Source organism: Mustela lutreola, chromosome 3 (genome assembly GCF_030435805.1).
Source record: "Mustela lutreola isolate mMusLut2 chromosome 3, mMusLut2.pri, whole genome shotgun sequence".
NCBI lineage: Eukaryota > Metazoa > Chordata > Mammalia > Carnivora > Mustelidae > Mustela > Mustela lutreola.
This window is the reverse complement of record NC_081292.1, coordinates 33,985,849-34,006,088: the sequence shown is the minus strand read 5'-3', so window position 1 is coordinate 34,006,088 and position 20,240 is coordinate 33,985,849. Positions and strand designations below refer to the sequence as shown.

General features: G+C 33.7%; 1 protein-coding gene across 38 annotated transcripts in view; it reads left to right on the top strand.

The window, feature by feature from the left end:
* Positions 1-20,240, top strand: part of RIMS2 (regulating synaptic membrane exocytosis 2) — a 603,997-nt gene that overhangs the window by 122,764 nt on the left and 460,993 nt on the right. For 27 of the 38 annotated variants that reach the window (XM_059165830.1, XM_059165827.1, XM_059165822.1 and 24 more), the window contains 2 exons: positions 886-1,096; positions 16,772-16,783. In XM_059165830.1, coding sequence (XP_059021813.1) covers positions 886-1,096; positions 16,772-16,783 — 223 coding nt within the window. The remainder of the gene's footprint in view (positions 1-885; positions 1,097-16,771; positions 16,784-20,240) is intronic. The other 11 variants (XM_059165815.1, XM_059165824.1, XM_059165837.1 and 8 more) reach the window with 1 other exon arrangement.

Sequence of the window (20,240 nt, the reverse complement as noted above, 5' to 3'; positions counted from 1 at the left end):
TCTCCTTGGAGGGGCTTGCTGCTCTTTGGAGTTCAGATTTTTTGCCTTATATCTTCAACTCTCTGATGGGCTCAAGAAAAGTTACGATTTTATAGATTATTTAGCCTTTTGTCATTTTTAGGTTGGGAGTGACATCATTTACAGCTTTGAAAATCTTAAGCAGAGTTAATTTAAAACATTTAAAATTTTCCTTTATGAAGATAATGGAAGTGAAAATTTTTATCACGATTTATTTTTAAAGAGTAAATAAAACCTTTTTCTAGGCATCTTTTTCCTCATTTTGGGGGTTTTGTTTTTAAGATAGAAACTGGCCTTTGTTTGCACAGCCTTATTTGCTAAGCTTCTAATCTTTCACAATGTTTTTAAAGCCAGCTAATATCCAGACTGTTGAACAGATTTAAACAATTAGTGAGAGCACTCATCCAGTGTTTTCCCCTCTGTTTGGATTCTTAAGAGCACTCCAATTGAGAGTTGTCTCAAAGATTTGAAGTTCATAGGTTTTGGCTATACTGTGTAAGTCAAATCAGCTCAGTCCAATTCTGAAGCTAAACCTTTGAAAAATAATACTTTAAATATTTTAGGACATATGATTGAAAATATATTACAAGTGGGAGATAAAAATTTTACAATTATAACTTAAAGAGCTGTCTTTATTCGCATGTATTAATTGGCTCTTAAATTACCATGTATGTCAGAGGGCAGAACTAGTTACAGCACTCTTGTGATGTGCCCTGTAGGATGTTATTCAATAATCAGAAAATTAAATTTTTATTCTTTATCCTCATTTAATGAAATTTTTGGATACAAAATTGTAGATAGATTGTCATAATTACTGTTTTTGAGACCATCAGGCAACCAGATTTTTCTTATCTGCTTTCTCTGCAGAAAACTTCATCAGCAGTTTGAAATGTACAAGGAGCAGGTGAAGAAGATGGGAGAAGAATCACAACAGCAGCAAGAGCAGAAGGGTGATGCCCCAACCTGTGGTATTTGCCACAAAACAAAATTTGCTGATGGATGTGGCCATAACTGTTCATATTGCCAAACAAAGTTCTGTGCTCGTTGTGGAGGTCGAGTGTCATTACGCTCAAACAAGGTACAGAATGAAAATTATACATGATTCTATTATAGCTAAGCTTATAATACAGTTAAGCTAATTGTGAATAAAATAAAGCAGACAGTTGAAATTTATATTCAGGTTAACCAATGAACCAAAAAACCTCTAGTGTCTTTATTTTAGATAAAAGAAATGTTTCATTTTTCTTTTCAGTTGAAGGATTTATCTCATTGTTTATGTCCTTTAGCTAATGATTTTGTTTAGAATCATAGGATCTTAAACTTTCAAAGGTGATGAAGATAAATTAGAGATCAGTTGGTCTAACTCTTTTATTTTACAGATGCAGAAAACATATTTAGGGAGACTAAAGGTCCTTCTTAAAGTCCACAACTGATTAATGTTAGAGCAGTGACACTGCTTTTTCCATTACCTATACATAATTTTATAATTTTCTAGACCTACACATCCTTTGACCCCTGTTTTCTTTCCTTTCAAAAGAGGCTCTTCCCACCTTAGAGAGTCTGTGTTTTATAATTTTACAGCTTTTGAAGTTCTATTACCCTTTATTTTTGTTTTAACATCAATGAAATAAACATTAGACTATGGAATTTAAAGAAGAAATGTTAAGGTGTTGTTTTCTACTAGATTTTTGTAGTTTATCCATCCACTTTAGGGAATATGTTAATGCTGCTCAAGGAAGGCTTTGCTGAAATCAGCAAAAACAGTATTATAATGTCTTTCTCAATAAATTCTTTAGAATTTGCATTTATTTCCTCTCTAGTATTTTATCCCTCCATTCTTTACTTAGGCAGTTTTAAAATAAGAAGCTGATGTTTGTACATACATTACTAAAACATAATTATGGGGATTTGTTCTCCTGTGTGATTTCATTTCTCCACATTTTCTCACTGTTTCCTGTTTCTTACTGTTTTGTTTTTCCCAGAATTAATGATTTTCCATTTTATCCCCTTAGTCTTTACCCCTGGTTTACCGGATTAGTTTTCTTTTCCTGACTACTTCCATTGGCTAGAAACTCCAGCACAGTTCTGAATAGAAGTGATGAGAGCATACATCCCTGTTTTGTTCTTGATCTTAGGGTGAAAGCATTCAGTCCTTCTCTACTAAGTATTATATTAGCTGTTAGTTTTTCACAGATGCTATCTATTCCTAATTTGCTGAGAGATGTTTTTGGTTTATTTGTTTATTTTTATATCAGGAATATATGCTGGAAATTATCAAACACTTTCCATCCATCTATTGAAACTAATCATGTTTTTCCTTCCTTGTTAATGTAGTAATGAACTTCATTGGTTGATTTTGAAATGCTAAACCAACTATATTCCTGGGACAAATCCCATTTGCTTATGATAGTTTAACCCTTTTATCTAATAATGAGTTTGATTTGTTAAAGTTTCATTTATAGTTTTTGCTTCATGAATGTTAGTGTCTGTAGTTTTCCTCTTATAATATGTTTCTTTGATTTTTGGTATCACAGTAATGCTGTACTGATAAAATGAGTTGGGAAGTATTTCCCTCTCTTCAGTGTTTTAGGAAAGTTTCTGTAGGATTGGTATTTATCCTTTAATGTTTTATAGATTTTACCAGGAAAGCCATCTGGGCATGATGTTTAATTTTTGGAAAGGTTTTAAAGTACAGTTTCAATTTCTTTTAATAGGTATAGAATTATTCAAGTCATTTATTCTTTCTTGAATGAGCTTTGGCGTTTTTCAAGGAATTTCTTCAGATCCTCATAAGTTGTAATATTTATTGGCATAAACCTGCTCACAGTATTCCATTATTATTCTTTAGTATCTGTAGATTCTATAGTGATGCTACCTTTTTCATCTCTGATATTGGTAATTTACATCTTCTCTCTTTTTCCTGCTGAATTTGGCTAGAAATCTATTAATTTTAATGATCTTCTCAAGTAACTAGTTTTTTGTATCATTGGTTTTCTCAATTGTTGATTTCATCTTTGATCTTTATTATTTCTTTAATTCTGCTGATTTGGGCTTTAATTTTCTCTTTTTCTGGTTTCTTAAGGTGGGAACTGAGGTCTTTGCTTTGAAATGTCTCTCCTTTTCTAATATTGCCATTACATGCTGTCAGTTTCCCCTAAGTACTTCTTTGGTGACATCCCCCAAATTCTGATATGTTGTCTTTCATTTTCATTCAGTTAAAAATACAAGTTTTCCTTTTCTTCTTTGATACATGAATAATTTAGAAGTATGTTATTTATTTTCCACATATTAGGGAGTTTCCAGAGATCTTTATGGTAATGATTTTTAATTTAGTTCTATTGTGGTCCTAAACATACTTTGAATCCTTTGAATCCTTTGAAATGTATTCATAATTATTTTATGATCAGTATATGGTTTATTTTGGTAAATATGTATACTTGAAAAGGATATGTATTCATATGTTCTTTAATTTTTTGGTGGATTTTTTTTTTTTAAGATTTTATTTATTTATTTGACACAGAGAGAGAGAGAGAGATCACAAGTAGGCAGAGAGGCAGGCAGAGAAAGAGAGGGAGAAGCAGGCTCCCTGCTAAGCAGAGAGCCCAATGCGGGGCTTGATCACAGGACCCTAAGATCATGACCTGAGCTGAAGACAGAGGCTTTAACCCACTGAGCCACTCAGGTGCCCCTGGTGGAGTGTTTTTAAATGTACTCTAAGTCAAGTTGGTTGATGCAGTTGTTCACGTCTAGTATATCCTTTTTGATGTTCTGCTTATTTATTTTCTCAATTATTAAGAGAAGGATATTGAAATATACAACTATACTTGAATTAGTCTCCTTCCTTTTGCAGTTCTATGTATTTTTGGTTTTGTTTTATGTATTTTATTAAGTTCTGTTTTCAAATGCATAAACATTTAAGATTATTACGTTTCTATTAATTAATTGACCTCTTTAAAATCATTATATGGCTTCCTTTTTTCCTGGTAATAGTCTTCGCTCTGAAATCCACTTTGTCTAATCTTAATAAAGCCACTCCAACTTTGGTTTACATTTTTCTCTTTTACTGTAGATTAATTTTTGTCTTCCTATTTAAAGTATTTTCTTTATAGACAGCGTATAATTGGGCCTTGCTTTCTTATTCAACCTGAAAATCTCTACATTTTAATTGGGGCCTTAGATAATTTATATTTAATATGATTTCTTATATGATTTGTTTGGTTATATCATTTTCCTTTTTTCTACTTGTATTATCTGATTTTTGTTTTTGTTCTCTTTTTGTTTTAGTCTCCTTTGAATTAGTCAAGCACTTTTTATGATCCAGGTTATCACCTTCATTGCCTTGTTAGCTTTGTGACTGTGTTTTATAGCTTTGTTTTTTCTTCATTTTGTTATTTTATTAATTGCTTCAGGATAGTAGTATAAATTTAGGAGTATAAATCTTTAAATTTCATTATCAGTCTTCACTGATATTATATCATTTTGTGTATAATATAGTATAAGAACCTTCCAACACTGTATTTCCATTTCTACTCTTTTGGACTTTATTAACATAAAGCATGATATATTTTACTTTTACTTATTTTATAACCTGACATTACACAGTTATTCATTTTTGTTTAGAAAATTTATCTTTTAAAGAGTTTTAAATAATAGAGGAAATATTGTCTATTTACTGTTGTCTTTATCATTTCTAATATTATTACTTTCTTCTCATAGTACTATATTTCTGTATGGTATCATATTTTACCTGCCTGAAGTTGTTCCTTTAATATTTATTGTAGTGTGAGTCTGCTGATGAGGAATAAACTTTTCTGCTGAAAATTTTGCTTTTTTTTTTTTTAAACGTTTTTCTAGGTATAGAATTCTAGACTGAGGGTTGTTTTCTTTAAGTATTTTAAAATTTTGTTTCACTGTTTCCAATTAGACGTGTGATACCATTCTCATCTTTGTTTTTCTGTATATCAATGTTCTTTTTTCTGATTGCTTTTTTTCCCTAAAGATTTATTTATTTATTACTGAGCATGGGGTGGGGGTGGGGAAGAGGGGCAGAGGAGTCAAGCAGACTCCACATTGAGCATAGAGCCATCTGTGGGGCTCCATCTCACCATCCTGAGATCATGACCTAAGCTGAAACCAAGAGTTAAATGCTCAACCAAATGCACCACCCAGGCTCCCCTATCTAATTGCTTCTTCCTCTTTTTTTTTTTTTTTTTAAAGATTTTATTTATTTATTTGACAGGCAGAAATCACAAGTAGGCAGAGAGGCAGGCAGAAGGGGTGGGGGAAGCAGCCTTCCTGCCGAGCAGAGCGCCTGATGCGGGGCTTGATCCCAGTACCCTGGGATCATGACCTGAGCCAAAGGCAGAGGCTTAACACACTGAGCCACCCAGGTGCCCTGTCTAATGGCTTTTAAGATAATTCTTTTTATCACTGGTTACATGAAACTTAATTATAATGTTTCTTTGTTTTTTTTTTTTTTCTTCATCTTTCTTGTGTTTGTAGCTTTTTTGAGCTTTTTTGATTTGTGAGTTTATAGTTTATGTAGGGTTTTGGAAAATTTTGGCCATTATTTTTTCAAAAAACATTTTTTTTAATGTACAATGTATTATTTGTTTCAGGAGTACACATCTGTAATTCATCAGTCTTACACAATACACAGTGCTCACCACACCACATACCAAATATTTTTATTGGGCTTTCTTTTTTCTTTCTTTTCCTTCAGGAACTCTCATTACTCATACATTAATTAGGCCGCTTGAAGTTGTTTTACAGATTACTTATGTTCTTTTCATTAAACCACATTTTATTTTTCTCTTGCTTTTCATTTTAAGTATATTTTATTGTTGTGCTTTTGAGTTTACTCTTTTTTTTTTTTTTGCAATATCATATCTGCTTTTTTTTTTTTTCATCTCAGACATTGTTTTTATGTCTAAATTTCAATTTTGGACTTTTTAAAACTATCTTCCATGAGCTACATAAGTTTTTGTACATACAGAACAAATGCTCTGTAATAACTGTTTTGATGTTCTTTTCTGCTAATTTCAACATCTCTGTCTCAGTTTTTGGTTGGTTTTGATTGATTATTCTCATTATGATATGTGTTTTCCTGACTCTCTTCTGAGTACAATTTTGTATGTGTTTATTCAACGTGAATTAACAGTTCTTCCAGTTTTGGTGGTAGAAACATCACTGTTTTCTCTAACCCTTCGTATGTCTTTTTTCACATGCATGCTCACTCATCATTACCAGCTGAATACTTGAAGGGAATCCCTGCAGATCTATGGGGTTCTCCTTCTACAGTTTTTTCTTCTGTGGTAAGCTGGCCTGTGAAATGCAGTTGTGCTGGCCTCCTCACAGTGTTTGTTTTCAGTTTGTTCTCTTCACTTGAGGATGTTTGCCAAGCGAACTGCTGCCTGGAAAGTCTCTCAAACTATAAGCTGGGGGCAGTTAGAGAGCTTATCCTATTTGTTTCCCATATTTTAGCTATCTCTGTGGGTTTTTTTGCCTGATGCCCAGTGTCTTGAAAACCACTTCTTTATATGTTTTCCCACATTATGTTTGATTGCTAGGCAAGTGGAGAAATCTTGTTCTTGCTACTCCATTTAGGCCACAAGTAGAAGTCTCTAATGAATCAGATTATAGGCTTGATTATATATTTTCCGGCTTCTAAGGTATAGTCACTTTATGCTGAGCAAAGTGTTTTTTTTTTTTTTTTTTATGCTGAGCAAAGTTTTAGTTAGTAAATTAAATACAGTGAAAAATTGGAAATCCCGTTGAAAGTCTGTTTTATTGTAGTCAACTATAGAACTCTGTATGTTGTGGATTAGCCTGGTGGATGGTTTGTGGAAGAAAGAAGGAGCCGGAAGTAGTATTTCCCATTTTTCTTGTATTTTTTCTTATATCTGAGGGAAGTATTAGGGGAATGAAACATAAGAAAAAATAATCTAGATTTTAGCTCAAAGAGCATAACTTTGGATTTCTTTATTAGTTTTTCTACATTTTTATTCATAATCTACTTGAGGAAGCATTCCTTTGTATGATATGTATAAAGGTTGTCTATATTCTAAGTGAAAAAAGTATTTTTAATTTCTCTTTTTAAATTGGATCATTGTATGTATGCTTGGTTGCCTTATGTAATAGAAGAGGCTTTTAATCTCAATAGATGCTGAATATACTTTTTGATTTATCATAGCCCCAAAGGATTAAGCTCAGTAAAATTTGTTCAGACTATTTTTATGAAGTAGAATAATGAGAATACAAGTATTTTGTAGCTTAAAATTTAATTATAAAGCATTTTAAAATTATTTTAGTAATCTTCTATGAGAATAAGATAAAAGAGTCTTTTGTTTTAATTTTGAGGCTCTTTCATGTGGAGCCATCCTTAACAATTAATTAACTTTTTTGAGGCACATGATTCATGATTCAGCAAGAATAAATGTAGTGCAGGACATATGGAAATACCAATATAATATGTTTTTATGAAATATTGCTTTTATTTATTTCCTCTTAAGATGACACCCCCTGTAAATTAAAGCTTTATATTTAGTTCAGATTTAAAAATAATGACTTCATAAGGAAGAAATTATTTTATAATCATAGATTGGGGATTCTAATAGGGCAGACATGAAAGGTAATTTACAATGAGGATTATTTTAAGCTTCGAAGGATGGCAACATTAATTTTTTCTTTCTTTTGCTTTTTGGTGGGAAAAATATATTATTATTTGCTTAAAAGATATCTCATTTTGAGAAAGTAAGTAATACACATTTTTCAGAATTATATTAATTTACAAATATAATAGATGGGATTTTTTCTTTACTATAAATTATCAGATTTGAAGCAGAATGAATCATAACTTTTAGAATGATTGTAAAAGCAAATGATCATTAAATAAGTCCCTTAAAATATATTGACATATGTTGTTCATTATGTCATATGGTTAAGAGTGAAATAATATAGACGTTTTTACTGTATAACCGTATCATTAAGTATCATTTATATGAATGATTTTAACAATTAATTTTTTAATTGTGCACTGAGAGATAAACTAATGATTAGGGTATTTCTGCAGTCCTTCAGGTAGTTCTTTCTTTTTGAGAAATTTCAACTCACAGGGCATCTGCGTGGCTCAGTTGGAAGAGCATGCAACTCTTGATCTTGGGTTTGTGAATTCGAGCCCCCAACTGGGTGTAGAGATTACTTAAAATAAATAAATAAAATTAAAAAAAATTTCAGGTCACTATGATTATGGGCAAGTCTTTAGCTAGTGTGCTGGTGCAATATACAATCAGTTCCCAAATGCCCAAGGCAAGCATATCAGATATGAATTTTCTTTTAAATGTCATAGAAATACTACATACCAGTATATCAGGAAACACTTAACATTCTCCAGGAAGAGGCTGGCATAAATTGAGATGAAGAATCTAGTTTTGTTTCTGTCCTGCTGTTGTATGACTTTGGTTTGACATGTCACTTCATGTCTTAATGCTTCGGTTTCAAAAGCTGTAAAACGAAAACATCAGTTTGTGATTTCTAAGGTCTTTTTTGGGTTCGACATTTTATAATTGTAAAATTTAAAATTAAAAAATTTAATTTAAAAATTAAAATTTTAAAATAGATAACTCATGTAATGCTTGAAGTACCAGAAAGTATATTCACATAGCCAAATATATTTACTGCTTAAATAATTTTTAGGAAGGAACTGAGAAACTCCATCAATTCTCCTACGATACTGTATCTAGTACACTGTGCGTTAAGCTTTGGTTTTTATCCCACCCCACATTTATGGAACATGACAGTGTTGAGGGCATCACAGTTTTAGTAAACTGTGTTCATAGGAATTTGAGAGCTGGGTAGCAGCTAGTTATAATTCCAATTATTAGAATTATTAAAACTCTATATAATTCTAATTATTAGAAGTATTATAATTCTATATAATTCTAATTATTAGAATTTTATAATTCATAGGACTACCCTTAAGCCAATGACTGCATCAGGTGGATCCTCAATTTTAAGCCTTTAGGCTCAATGATATAGAAGGTGTGAGAATATTATTTGAAATGGTTGTTGAATTTAAAAGGAAGAATTATTTTCCCTCATTGATGTCAGCCTCCCTAATGGTACAGCATAATATAGGAACTGTGAGAAACAGTCTAACTTACAGAGCCTTAGGACATTTTATACTAACTCATTCATATCACCGTCATGGGAGGAGGCAAAATCATGTTGCAAATGGAGCATAAGGAAAGACATTTTCAGCGAAGTTTACATGAGCTCATTTCCTTCTCCACAGGGCATCTTTTATAGTTATTTACCTGGCTCCGCCCCCACTTCCATCACTTGTAGAGCACGATTCAGTGTTGGTAAAAATTCTAGAAGAGCTAGGAAGCTTACAAAATCTGTTGTAGTTACAGGTTAGGATTGTTTCTCTTCAGGAATCTCTGGATGATTCCATAGGCATTTTATATTCTGAGGTATATGGCAGTAGGCTTGAGAGTGAGGTAGTGTACACTTGCTGTGGAAGGAAGGCTTTCTGGAGAGTAGATGAGTGTGAATAACTTAAAGGACAAAAATTTCCATATGTATCTTTCATTTTTTTCTTAAAATGGATCTACCTGAGAACATTTCTGTTTTGTGGAATTTTCTTTCTAACTCACTTCTTTATAATTGCTCTTATGCTCTTCAAATCAAACGCCTGCTCCTTAACCCTACCTAATGTGAATCTAGTCTTTATATAATGGATTGCCTCAGGATGTAAGAATTTCTGGGGCATGAAACAAAGTGACAATTCTACAATGTCTTGTCTTGAGGGAGAGTTCCTTGAGGGCAAAGCAGTTAGAGATTTTGTAAGAAAAATAGAAAGGAGAAGCATTTATTTCTATAAGGCAAGCGGACTTCTGGTGGGACTCTGGTTCCTTATGTCTCTTTTTTAGAATTAGAACTTTGATGTGAGATGATCGTAGTGGTCCATAATGCCACATTTATTTGAATTTAAAAATGAAGTTGGACTCTTTGAGGAAAAAAAACCCAAAAAACACATATTTGTCTAATGGTTTCTCAACGTGGCCTGGTTTTCCAAATAGGATATGTAGTAAGCATTTTCCATATAATGAATGAGGTAAATCTGCAGCTCCAGGATTTGATAAAAATGTAATTGAAACATACCTACAATATACAACGTATCTGAAAATGCATCCTTCTAACTATTTAAACTTCAAATGTAAATGTTATCCTAAAAATGTGTGAGAGGTACATGGTTTTTAGGTGTTTATTTTGGAGAAAAGAAAAAATATATTTAGATTACTGATATATAACAGGTGCATAGGTATTCTTGATGAATGGCATATTGTTAACAAATACTTGGTTAATGTGCATTTGAAAGCCTGCTATCTACTGCTGTCTACTTGCTCCTAACCACCTGGAGAGAAAGAAAGAATCCTGCTCAGTACCTAATATCTTCATCAATAAATGAAGTAAGCTCCTTGTCAGTGGATAAGATGAGCACCAGGGTCAATAGATTTTACTTAGCTTGTATGGGGAAGATTAATAATAGCATCTGCAATGAATTCTAATCATAAAAGTGGACTATATGGTAGTTTAATAGATAAAGAAATTCAGGATATCACCAAAACTGCAACATAGCATAGTTAAAAAGACACTAGGTAGGAGAGCACAAAGGGAAGGGAATACAGACAATATGTGAGAGGAGCGTTAGAAATAGTTATGAATTCCTCTATTTTTTAGGTAGAATACACAGTAAATCTCACCCAATTCTTTTTCAAACAATCCCAAGAAAATATTTAGCTTCAAACATAAGCAAAAGAGGGGCGCCTGGGTGGCTCAGTGGGATAAAGCCTCTGCCTTCGGCTCAGGTCATGATCCCAGGGTCCTGGGATCGAGCCCCACATCGGGCTCTCTGCTCCGCGGGGAGCCTGCTTCCTCCTCTCTCTCACTCTTTGCCTGCCTCTCTGCCTACTTATGATCTCTGTCTGTCAAATAAATAAATAAAATCTTTAAAAAAAAAAAAAAACATAAGCAAAAGAATAAATGAGCTCTTACCTGAAACAATGTTTTTTTTTTTTTTTTTTTTTTTTAATTTCAAGTAAAAAATAATCCTGATCCATAAAAAGAAAAAACATCAGGGGTCACAAAGGAACATTTCGAGGTGACAGATATGTCTGTTAACTTCACTGTGGTGATGGTTTCATGGATGTATTCATATGTTTAAACTCTTCAAGTTGTATATGCAAATATATGCTTTTTTTTTTTTTTGTATATCTAAATAAATCAAATGTGACCCAATTGGAAAAAATGAAAGGATATAAGATTCTTCTTTTGAAGTATCTCTGTCTTTTTAATTCCCTTTCAATGAATATATTAGAATAGCACTAAATCTTACTTGTCAGAACAGGCTGTGTATTTTATATCACTGGAACAACCCCTAGATCTATTCCTTCTGTAACTTTCAAATTTTGAACGGCACCACTATCTACTTTGTCACCTAAACCAAAAAACCAGGAATACTTTTAGGTCTCTCTATTACCCATCTCTACTCACAATGTTTGGAGATGGTCATTTCCTCATTACCTTTATGAACTACTAACTGTGGTCTTATTTGGGCTTTTCTTTCACCTGGACTAATGTCAGTTTCCTCATGGATCTCTCTGCTCTTGTCTCGATTCCTCGTACACATACTTCACATATTGCTATTGCGATATTTGTAAAATGCAAATCTGATTATTTTACCTTCTGCTTAAAACCTATTTAATGACGACTCATTTTTTGATGACTCATGAAGTCATCATGACTCCTGGAGTTTCTAATGGCGTAAAGTGTCCTCTGATTTGTACCCTGCCTAACTCAAGGCATGTGCTTCACTCCATTCTGTAAGCCCCAGCCAAGCTACACTATTTGTATTTATCTCTTAAGCTTTTGCTTACCCTGCCACTTTAATCTGAATTACAGCTCTGCTTTCCCCTAGATCCTGCTCCTACCCTGAACTCTTATCCATCTGATGAACATTTACTCTTTTTTCCTGGATTTAAGCATCATCTCCCCATGATGCTTTCTTTGGGTAACTCATGTCAATTTTGTGCTGCCGTGGATGCTGAACACTTCTAATCTAGTACTCTTTATATTTTACTATTAAGTGACTCTATTTCTCTTGGTCCCCTCATTTACTGTTAATTTATCATCTTATTCTGGAAGAGGCATTGTCTTTTGATCCAGCTCCTTGCTGCCGTTCAGCACCGTGACAATGTTTTTTTCAAGATGGCAGAGCAAACTTGCAAACAAATGAGTAAAAAAGATAAACTGCATAAGCACTATGTAATTGTTGCTGTTCTTGGAAGAAGGGATTAGACTTTCCAGAGAAAATGGAGTAATATTGTATTGGTGTGAGAGGTGGTTTAGGATTGGTTATAAAAGGTAGGCAAGAAGAGAGAGATGTAATGGTAGTTTAACTATGGAAAGTATATCGCATTGATGTAGAGGGAGGGATCTATCTTTTGGGCAATACAGAGAACAAAGCAGTAGGAGAAAGACTGACTAGAGATTTTATTGATTTATTTGAGGGTGAGAGAGTGAGTGAGAGAGAGCATGTGAGCAGGGGGAGGAGCAGAGAGGGAGGGAAAAGAAGGGGGAAAGAATCTCAAGCAGACTCTGTGCTGGGAATGCAGAGCCCAGTGTAGGACTCAGCCCTGAGATCATGACGTGAGCTGAAATCAAGACCCCGATGCTTAACCGACTGAGCCACCCAGGCACCCTGTGATTGAATATCTAGAGGAGGAATCTAAGGGAAACTGACATTTGATTGGCAGGTGACTGGGGAACTAATAATGGAAAGTTATATAAAGAATAGTCACTGACAGAGGCACCTGGGTGGCTCAGTGGGTTAAAGCCTCTGCCTTTGGCTCAGGTCATGATGCCGGGGTTCTGGGATCGAGCCCTGCATCAGGCTCTCTGCTCAGCAGTGATCCTTCTTCCCCCCCCCTCTCTTTTGGTCTGCCTCTCTGCCTACTTGTGATCTCTGTCTGTCAAATTAAAAAAGAAAAAAAAAAAAAGAATAATCACTGACAGATGATAATGGAAGGTAGATTAACACTTCAGTTGATCTTCAGGAGAGGCAATGTAAATTGGTTATTAGCAGAGGTGATCAGATAGTAAGGAGGCCATAGGGAAAGTTGATTATGGGGATAAATGGTGAGTAAAAATTATTTGGAAATAAAATACATTTTTGATAGCTTTTTAAAAGAAGTTTTAAATAAATATATGTTTGTACTATTAAACTTTAAATAAATAGCTTTTAGACATACTCTTAAGTTATTAGAGTTTTCAAGTCTAGTAAATATGATCCGAAATAATTTATTGGTCAATTAAATTCACTTTAAAAGAACACATTATTTATTTATTTATTTAAGAAGAGGAAGAAAGAGAAGGGAGCTCGGGGCTGAGGGAGAGGGAGAGAGAGAATCTTAACCAGGCTCCACATTTAGCATGGAGCACGACATGGGACTTGATTTCACGCCCCTGAGATCATGACCTGAGCTGAAATCAAGAGTTGGACGCTTAGCCAATTGAGCCACCCGGGTGTCCCTAAAGAACATTTTAAAATTCAAATTATCCATATGCTTCAAATAAAAATATTTCTCCACAGCAAGTTATTTCTTATGTTTCATATATTTATATTTTATATTTCAGAATATAATTTTTTATATTTCCATCACTCTTTGCCCTGAGATCCTTGACAATATTTTATATTTATACATTCCCTTTGATTTTCATGCAACTCAATTCCAGTTTACTGATGAGCCTTATTTTACTTCTGACAAATAAAGTGACAGTGAAACTTCTGATTTAATTGTATTACTAAAATTTGATTAGAAAGTAAAATCTGGGGGTGCTTTGGTGGCTCAGTGGGTTAAAGTCTCTGCCTTCAACTCGGGTCGTGATCTCAGGGTCCTAGGATCGAGCCCCATATCAGGCTCTCTGCTCAGCGGGGAGCCTGCTTCCTCCTCTCTCCCTCTTTGCCAGCCTCTCTGCCTACTTGTGATCTCTGTTTGTCAAATAAATAAATAAAATCTCTAAAAAAAAAAAAGAAAAGAAAAGAAAGTAAAATCTGTTTTGAATTTCTTTTCTTGGAAGGCTTGCTAGTACAAAGAGAAAGACCATTTTGATTAGGGGTCATTCTTCCTTTTCTTCTAACAATTTCCTGGGGGGGATTTTATGGACTCCTATAGCTTCAAATACTGGGTACATGTTGCTGATTTACAGATATGATTTCACTAGCTAGATTAGTCTTTGGAGCTCCAGATCCACGTATATAGTTCCTACTGAAAAATCTCTGTTTGCATGTAATAATTGGCACCTCAAATTCACCTTGTCTGTACCTGAATTCATTATTTTCCAAGTGTGTTTCTCATGTGTTTCTTCTATCAAGGAATGGTTCTTTCCAGTTGTCCAAGCCAGACTTGGAGTCCTCCTCTACTTCTTCATTCAAGTATTAACAGCCTTACTTCTCAGTGTCTCGTAAATCAGTCTACTTCTCTCCATTTCTCTTGATAATACGATAGTTCACACTGCTCTCACGTTTGTTTCTTACCCCAAAATTTCAATATCTTTTTTTTTTTTTAAAGATTTTATTTATTTATTTGAGAGAGTGAGAGAGTGCATGAGTGGGAGGAGGGGCAGGAGATGGGGAAGCAGACTCCCTGCCAAGCAGGGAGCTGGACCTGGGCCTCGATGCTAGGACCCTGGGATCATGACCTGAGCTGAAGGTAGATGGTTAACTGGTCCACCCAGAACCCCCATATTTTGGTATCTGCTTAATTGTCCTCTCAGCTTCCAGATTTGTTTCCTTCCAATTAGTGTGCACTTTGTCACACAGTTGAAGACTCAATCAGTAGTAGGTAATGATATTTTGCCTTATTTATAAATCATATGGTAAGTGTTTTTGTTTATTTTTTATTCCTGTTGACATAATAAAGATATGATGGCAATAGTATTTCATAATGTTTTATAGCTAAGTTTTTCATGTATATGTTATAGCTGAAATTTAATTTACCTGTTCAGAGGAATTAACTTGGCAAATTTGTTAGTTATAACTTCATTTTGTTTCATTTTTTTAAGTTTCTGCAGTGTGAATTAATTTTCGTTAAAGGGTGATGCTTTTAGTTATTCATGGAGACTTCAGTTCAAACATATCAGTTATAATCGAGTCATTCCCTCATACTTGTATTCCAAATATACCAGTCTTGTTTGTGCTTTTGTGCTTTTTGCATACTTCATGTTCTTTGCATGAAATATTCTTCCTTACTGGTCTTGCTTGACTTTCTCTTCTTTATTCTTTAAAGGCCTGCTTACATCTCAGAAACTTTCTCTTAATCCTTTTTCATAAAGTCTTGTTATCTCCTCCATCATTCCTGTTTCTATAGTGCTTTGTTGTTTTCCTGCTTTCAGAGGCCTCTCCATTCTGCATGGTTTTCCTTCTCTTACTACATTTAGTTCTTTGATGGCAGAAACTGTCTTACTTAGTTTTTATGTCCCAGAAATCTAGTTTAGTGCACGATACAAATAAACTGAGTGCTTCATAAGTGATTTTTGTTGGACTAAATGATTAGCAATAGATGTCCTGGATGGTACACAATAGTTTTTTATATGACCTTTACATTTGTAACAAATGAAGCAATCAAGAGCACAGTATAATGTAAAGAATGCAATTCTGTCCCTTCTAGGCAATATCCTATGTTTCAATAGGTTAGAATAGTATAGAACTCCATGCCAGGCACTGTATTGAGAGCTTTCCATGTTATTTTATTTCAGAAAATCCTATAAAGTAAATATTGATTCCCTATTTTGCAGATAAAGGCTTAGAGAGTTTAAGAAAATTACACAAGGTATACAGGTAGAAATGTTACTTAAAAAAAAGGTGGAATTTTAAGATAGATCTCTCTTAGTCCTTCCTCTTAGTCACAAGTATTATAAACGGCTAACCATAACATCAGAGAAGCAGTGATACTTCAAAACTCATGATTTTAATTTTTAATCTATATGTTCTTATATCAGATCATTATTATTATGTTACCACTTTTACAGTTGTTATTATATTTAAGTAATGAGAAATGCAACAGTTTTTAACAATATCTAAATGTGTTCCCTTGACCAAATCATGCATCTTGCCATTTTATTAATTTATAGGGTCTTATCTTTAATTTTTTTCTAATTTTTTATTTTTAGTTATAAAGGTTAGAAGGCTTCTAAATTAATGGGACAGAAATAACTTTTAGAAGCAATATGCATAATTCACATAAAATTTTATCTACTTTTGACAGTATACGATGAAATTAAAGATAAACAGTGATGCTGTGTTTTATTGTCTCTACTTAAAAAGCTATTTTCTTTAACATTGTTCAGTTTCTCTCTTTGGATTAATTGAGTATTTAATTGGGATTTTATTTATGGAAAGAACATTTTCATTTTTCTGATGTTTGTATATTTAATTTCTTTTATAGAAACTATTGTTTATATATCTTTATATATTCTAGTATATGGCATACTCTTGCTTGAAATGTGTGGAAAAAATTTTCCTTTTAAAATGTTTATATTTCAGTCAAAATGTAACAGACTTTTTCAGAATTTTTATTTCACTAACAAACTCTTAAAAACTCTTACTTATTTTAGGAATGGAATTAATTATTATTTTTTTTGTTTTGTCTTTTCTGTCCTTTCTAACTTGCTTTCGTGGATTTCACACCAGGAGGACAAAGTGGTTAGAGTCTTTTTTTTCTGTCTAATATTATTTTTTTCTTGCTGTTATTATTGCTAATTTTAATTTGTTAGCTATATTTAATTTATATACTTCTAAGTGTTTTGTTAGAGCTGTAGTGCATGGTAATTGCTATATGTTGATATATTTTAAGCATGCTATCTGATTTTACTGATAAACACATTATATTATAGATGAAAATTTGATTACTTTATTTGACTCTTAAAAAAGCTTGCCTCTTTGGTTTCATATTTTTTTTAAAGGAAATATTCTAGCATTCTTCATTGTGATAAGAACTTCTTTCATCTTATGGTTTTCTCAACTCCTTGTATTGGTCAGTTTTCAAGTTTCTGAGTTAATATAAAGATGTAATCTTTGTAATAATGAGTCTCAATAACATTGAACATGGATTTTCCGAAGCGTATGTTTATAGTTGATCTGAGCATTTGATATATTTTTATTTTTATTTATAAAATGTTTTAGAGATTAGCAAAATTAGCTATCTTATATCCTCATGTTGCATATTAGATATAATTATAATTTTAAAATACTCAGGTATATAGAATTTGGCCACAGGCCGGATTTGAATAACCTGCTAATGTCTGCAGAAGTCTGATTTGGGTTTGGATGTGCTCTGGAGACTGGTGACTTCCTGCAAACATAGATAAAATCTTCCTATTCTGATTCTTTTGATGAGTCATACTAAAACTTGAGGTCTTTTCAAGCTTTCCAAATTCAAATTGGCATAAAACCCAAAGAGAGATCCTTTAGCTGATATCTTCCAACAGTACCTTCTTTTTTGTTGGTTGGAGCATTTTTATTCTGTTCAGTTTTCAGTTACTTGGTTGGGAGAATACGAGTGTTGGCAAATACGGATACGGGTTTAGAATGAAATCTCTGAGCAGAAGAAAAGATACTGTGATTTCCTTCTTCTTCTTCTTCTTCTTTTTTTTTTTTTTTAAAAAAAAAAAAAAGCTATAGGAATTCTACTAAATATTTAAGGCAGTTTTGAGGATATATAGGCAATTATTGTAGAACCTGCCCCAGACTGTACATCATCCTCAATTCAGGGCAGGTTCCCTAGAGAACCCACCAGCTTTCCACCAGCCAACTTTATTAGTGTAAGTCAGGCAATTCAAAACCTTTAGAATCTCTCGTGCTACTTTTATGTGCAGAGTTAACACAGGCTACATAATAGTTTGTTATCTGTAGTTTTCATAATGAATTCTGACACCTATCCCAGAAATGAGACTTTCAGTGATAACTTAGCTACCTAAATGATGTTCATGTACTGACAAGATTTCATAATATAACAGTTTGTATTTTAAACCATAGAGAGGCTAACAGATAAAAGTATGTGAATTTTATGTGGGTTTGGAACATTGCAAATAAAATTCAACAGGACTTTTTAATGACACTCTTTTATGTAGCCCTGTTTAATAGAACTTTCACCAATGATGACAGTGTTTTGTATCTTTAACATCAATGCAGAAGGTTCTTGTCGCAGGTAGCTATTGAAACTGTGAAATGTGATGAGTGTGGCTGAAGAACTGTAACGGAAATTTTATTTAATTTTAATTAAATTTAAATAGCCATATATAGCTAGTGGCTAAAGAAACCCCAAGCGTGGGTAGCAAACGTCCCGTGACTAGTCAGCCTTTAAGGCACTACCCTGACCTCACAGTAGCCGTGTGATGTGTAAACTAGTCATGGATGCAGGAAAGCTACACTCAGAATGCAGGAAAGCTACACTCGCCAGGGCCAGTCTCTTATGCAGCCCAGGAGAATAATGGACAAGGGACACCCTCCTAAAGGGCAGAACAAGGGGACATGAATGACCACAGTCAAGGGAGACAGTTGAACCAGGAGCTACCAGATAGGGTGACCAAAGAAATGAAGGTATGTCTATGGAGGGATTGCTGGGTGCTATACAGTTGACCACTGTATCTTTCTGATTCTTCCTGTTTTGGACGAGAGTTTCTGTTGCGGTCCCTCTGTTCTTTCTCCATCATCGTGTGTTGAGTGTATTGGGAACAGGTAACTTGTCTTTCAGTGTGTAGTCAGTGTTTTACAATGAGGTACACTTGACCTTGGTGGAAAGATTTGCTCTACCTCAGAGATCCTGGATTCAGAGCCAGATTTTGTAAGTAGATGAGACTTTGGGACTGTCTCCTTTTGGGAGGGAGCGAAATGGATTATGAGTAATGTGTATACGTGTGTGTGTTTGTGTGTGTACACATATACATACATTTTAATGCATTCATATATATGTATACATATAAACATGTGTGTATGTATATATGTACACACACATGTGGACTGTTGGCTAGTTGAAAAGCAGACTGTTCTAGAACCTGTTCAATGGCTAGCCTGACTTCTTTATCTCTTGCAGTCCCCAATGGGAGGACCTGAAAAATATAAAAATTTCTAGATTTATCTGCAACTGGGACACAGTTCTGTGGCTGTGACACAGTTCTAGGAAATGAGGTGTAAGAAAATTTATGAGAGCTTCTAGAAAGTCATGATAAAGAATGAAAGATGTAGCTGGCACTACCTTTTTTTTTTTTTTTTTTAAGTGGCATTACCTTTTAATGCAGAAGTGTTATCTTGGGCTTTACCAGCCCTCGTGAAGATGAGGGAAAAGCCAAGAGTATTGGAATCATGAGGTGCATGACCTTTTCTGAGCTCCTGGTTTAATAGTATTGGACAGCTTTCTTCAATGTGAGAGAAGTACCCAACCTCAATTAATTCTTGTCACTAGAAGTCAGATTTTCTGTTACTTATAGACAAAAGCATTCCTAATGGAAACCTTAGTAGAGATGTATTGTGCAGCAGGGAAACCCTATAAACATCCAGAGTGTTCTTCAGAAATATGGAACTGGAAGAAAGAAATATGTGTTGATCACTGTCTAGATACTCATCTATTTGCTTTTGCCTCTGTAAGTGTTTGAAGACTTAGGGTCACTTAACATGTCTGCTTATATATTATATATGAATTATCTCAGGTTACAAATAGCAAATTAATGTGAATATGTTGGTTTTAGAGAGAATATTTTCTTAAATATGAATTTATCCTATTTCACATGGAATCAAAGAAAAAGGGATTGAATTATTTTTTAAAATATAATTTGGGTGTTTCTTTGAAAATTGTGTGGAACAAATAAGGAAACTAAAGCTCTATGGTAAATTATTTGCCATAGGTTAGAACATATCTCTGTTTATCTTGTAATAAACATTGACCTATTCATGTCTAGTGAGAGTAAAATGAAATTATAGCTTTGGGAACAAAGTGATGCTCATTTCACTGTCTAGTGATAATATTATTATTTATATAAAGACCACTTTAATGAGGATCCTCTTTCTTTTTTTATGACAGTGATGACTTCTCTTAGGATGCCAGTGTTACTTGTGGTTATTGTTACTGAAATGAAAGGTGTGGAAGGATGACATGTGATGTGTA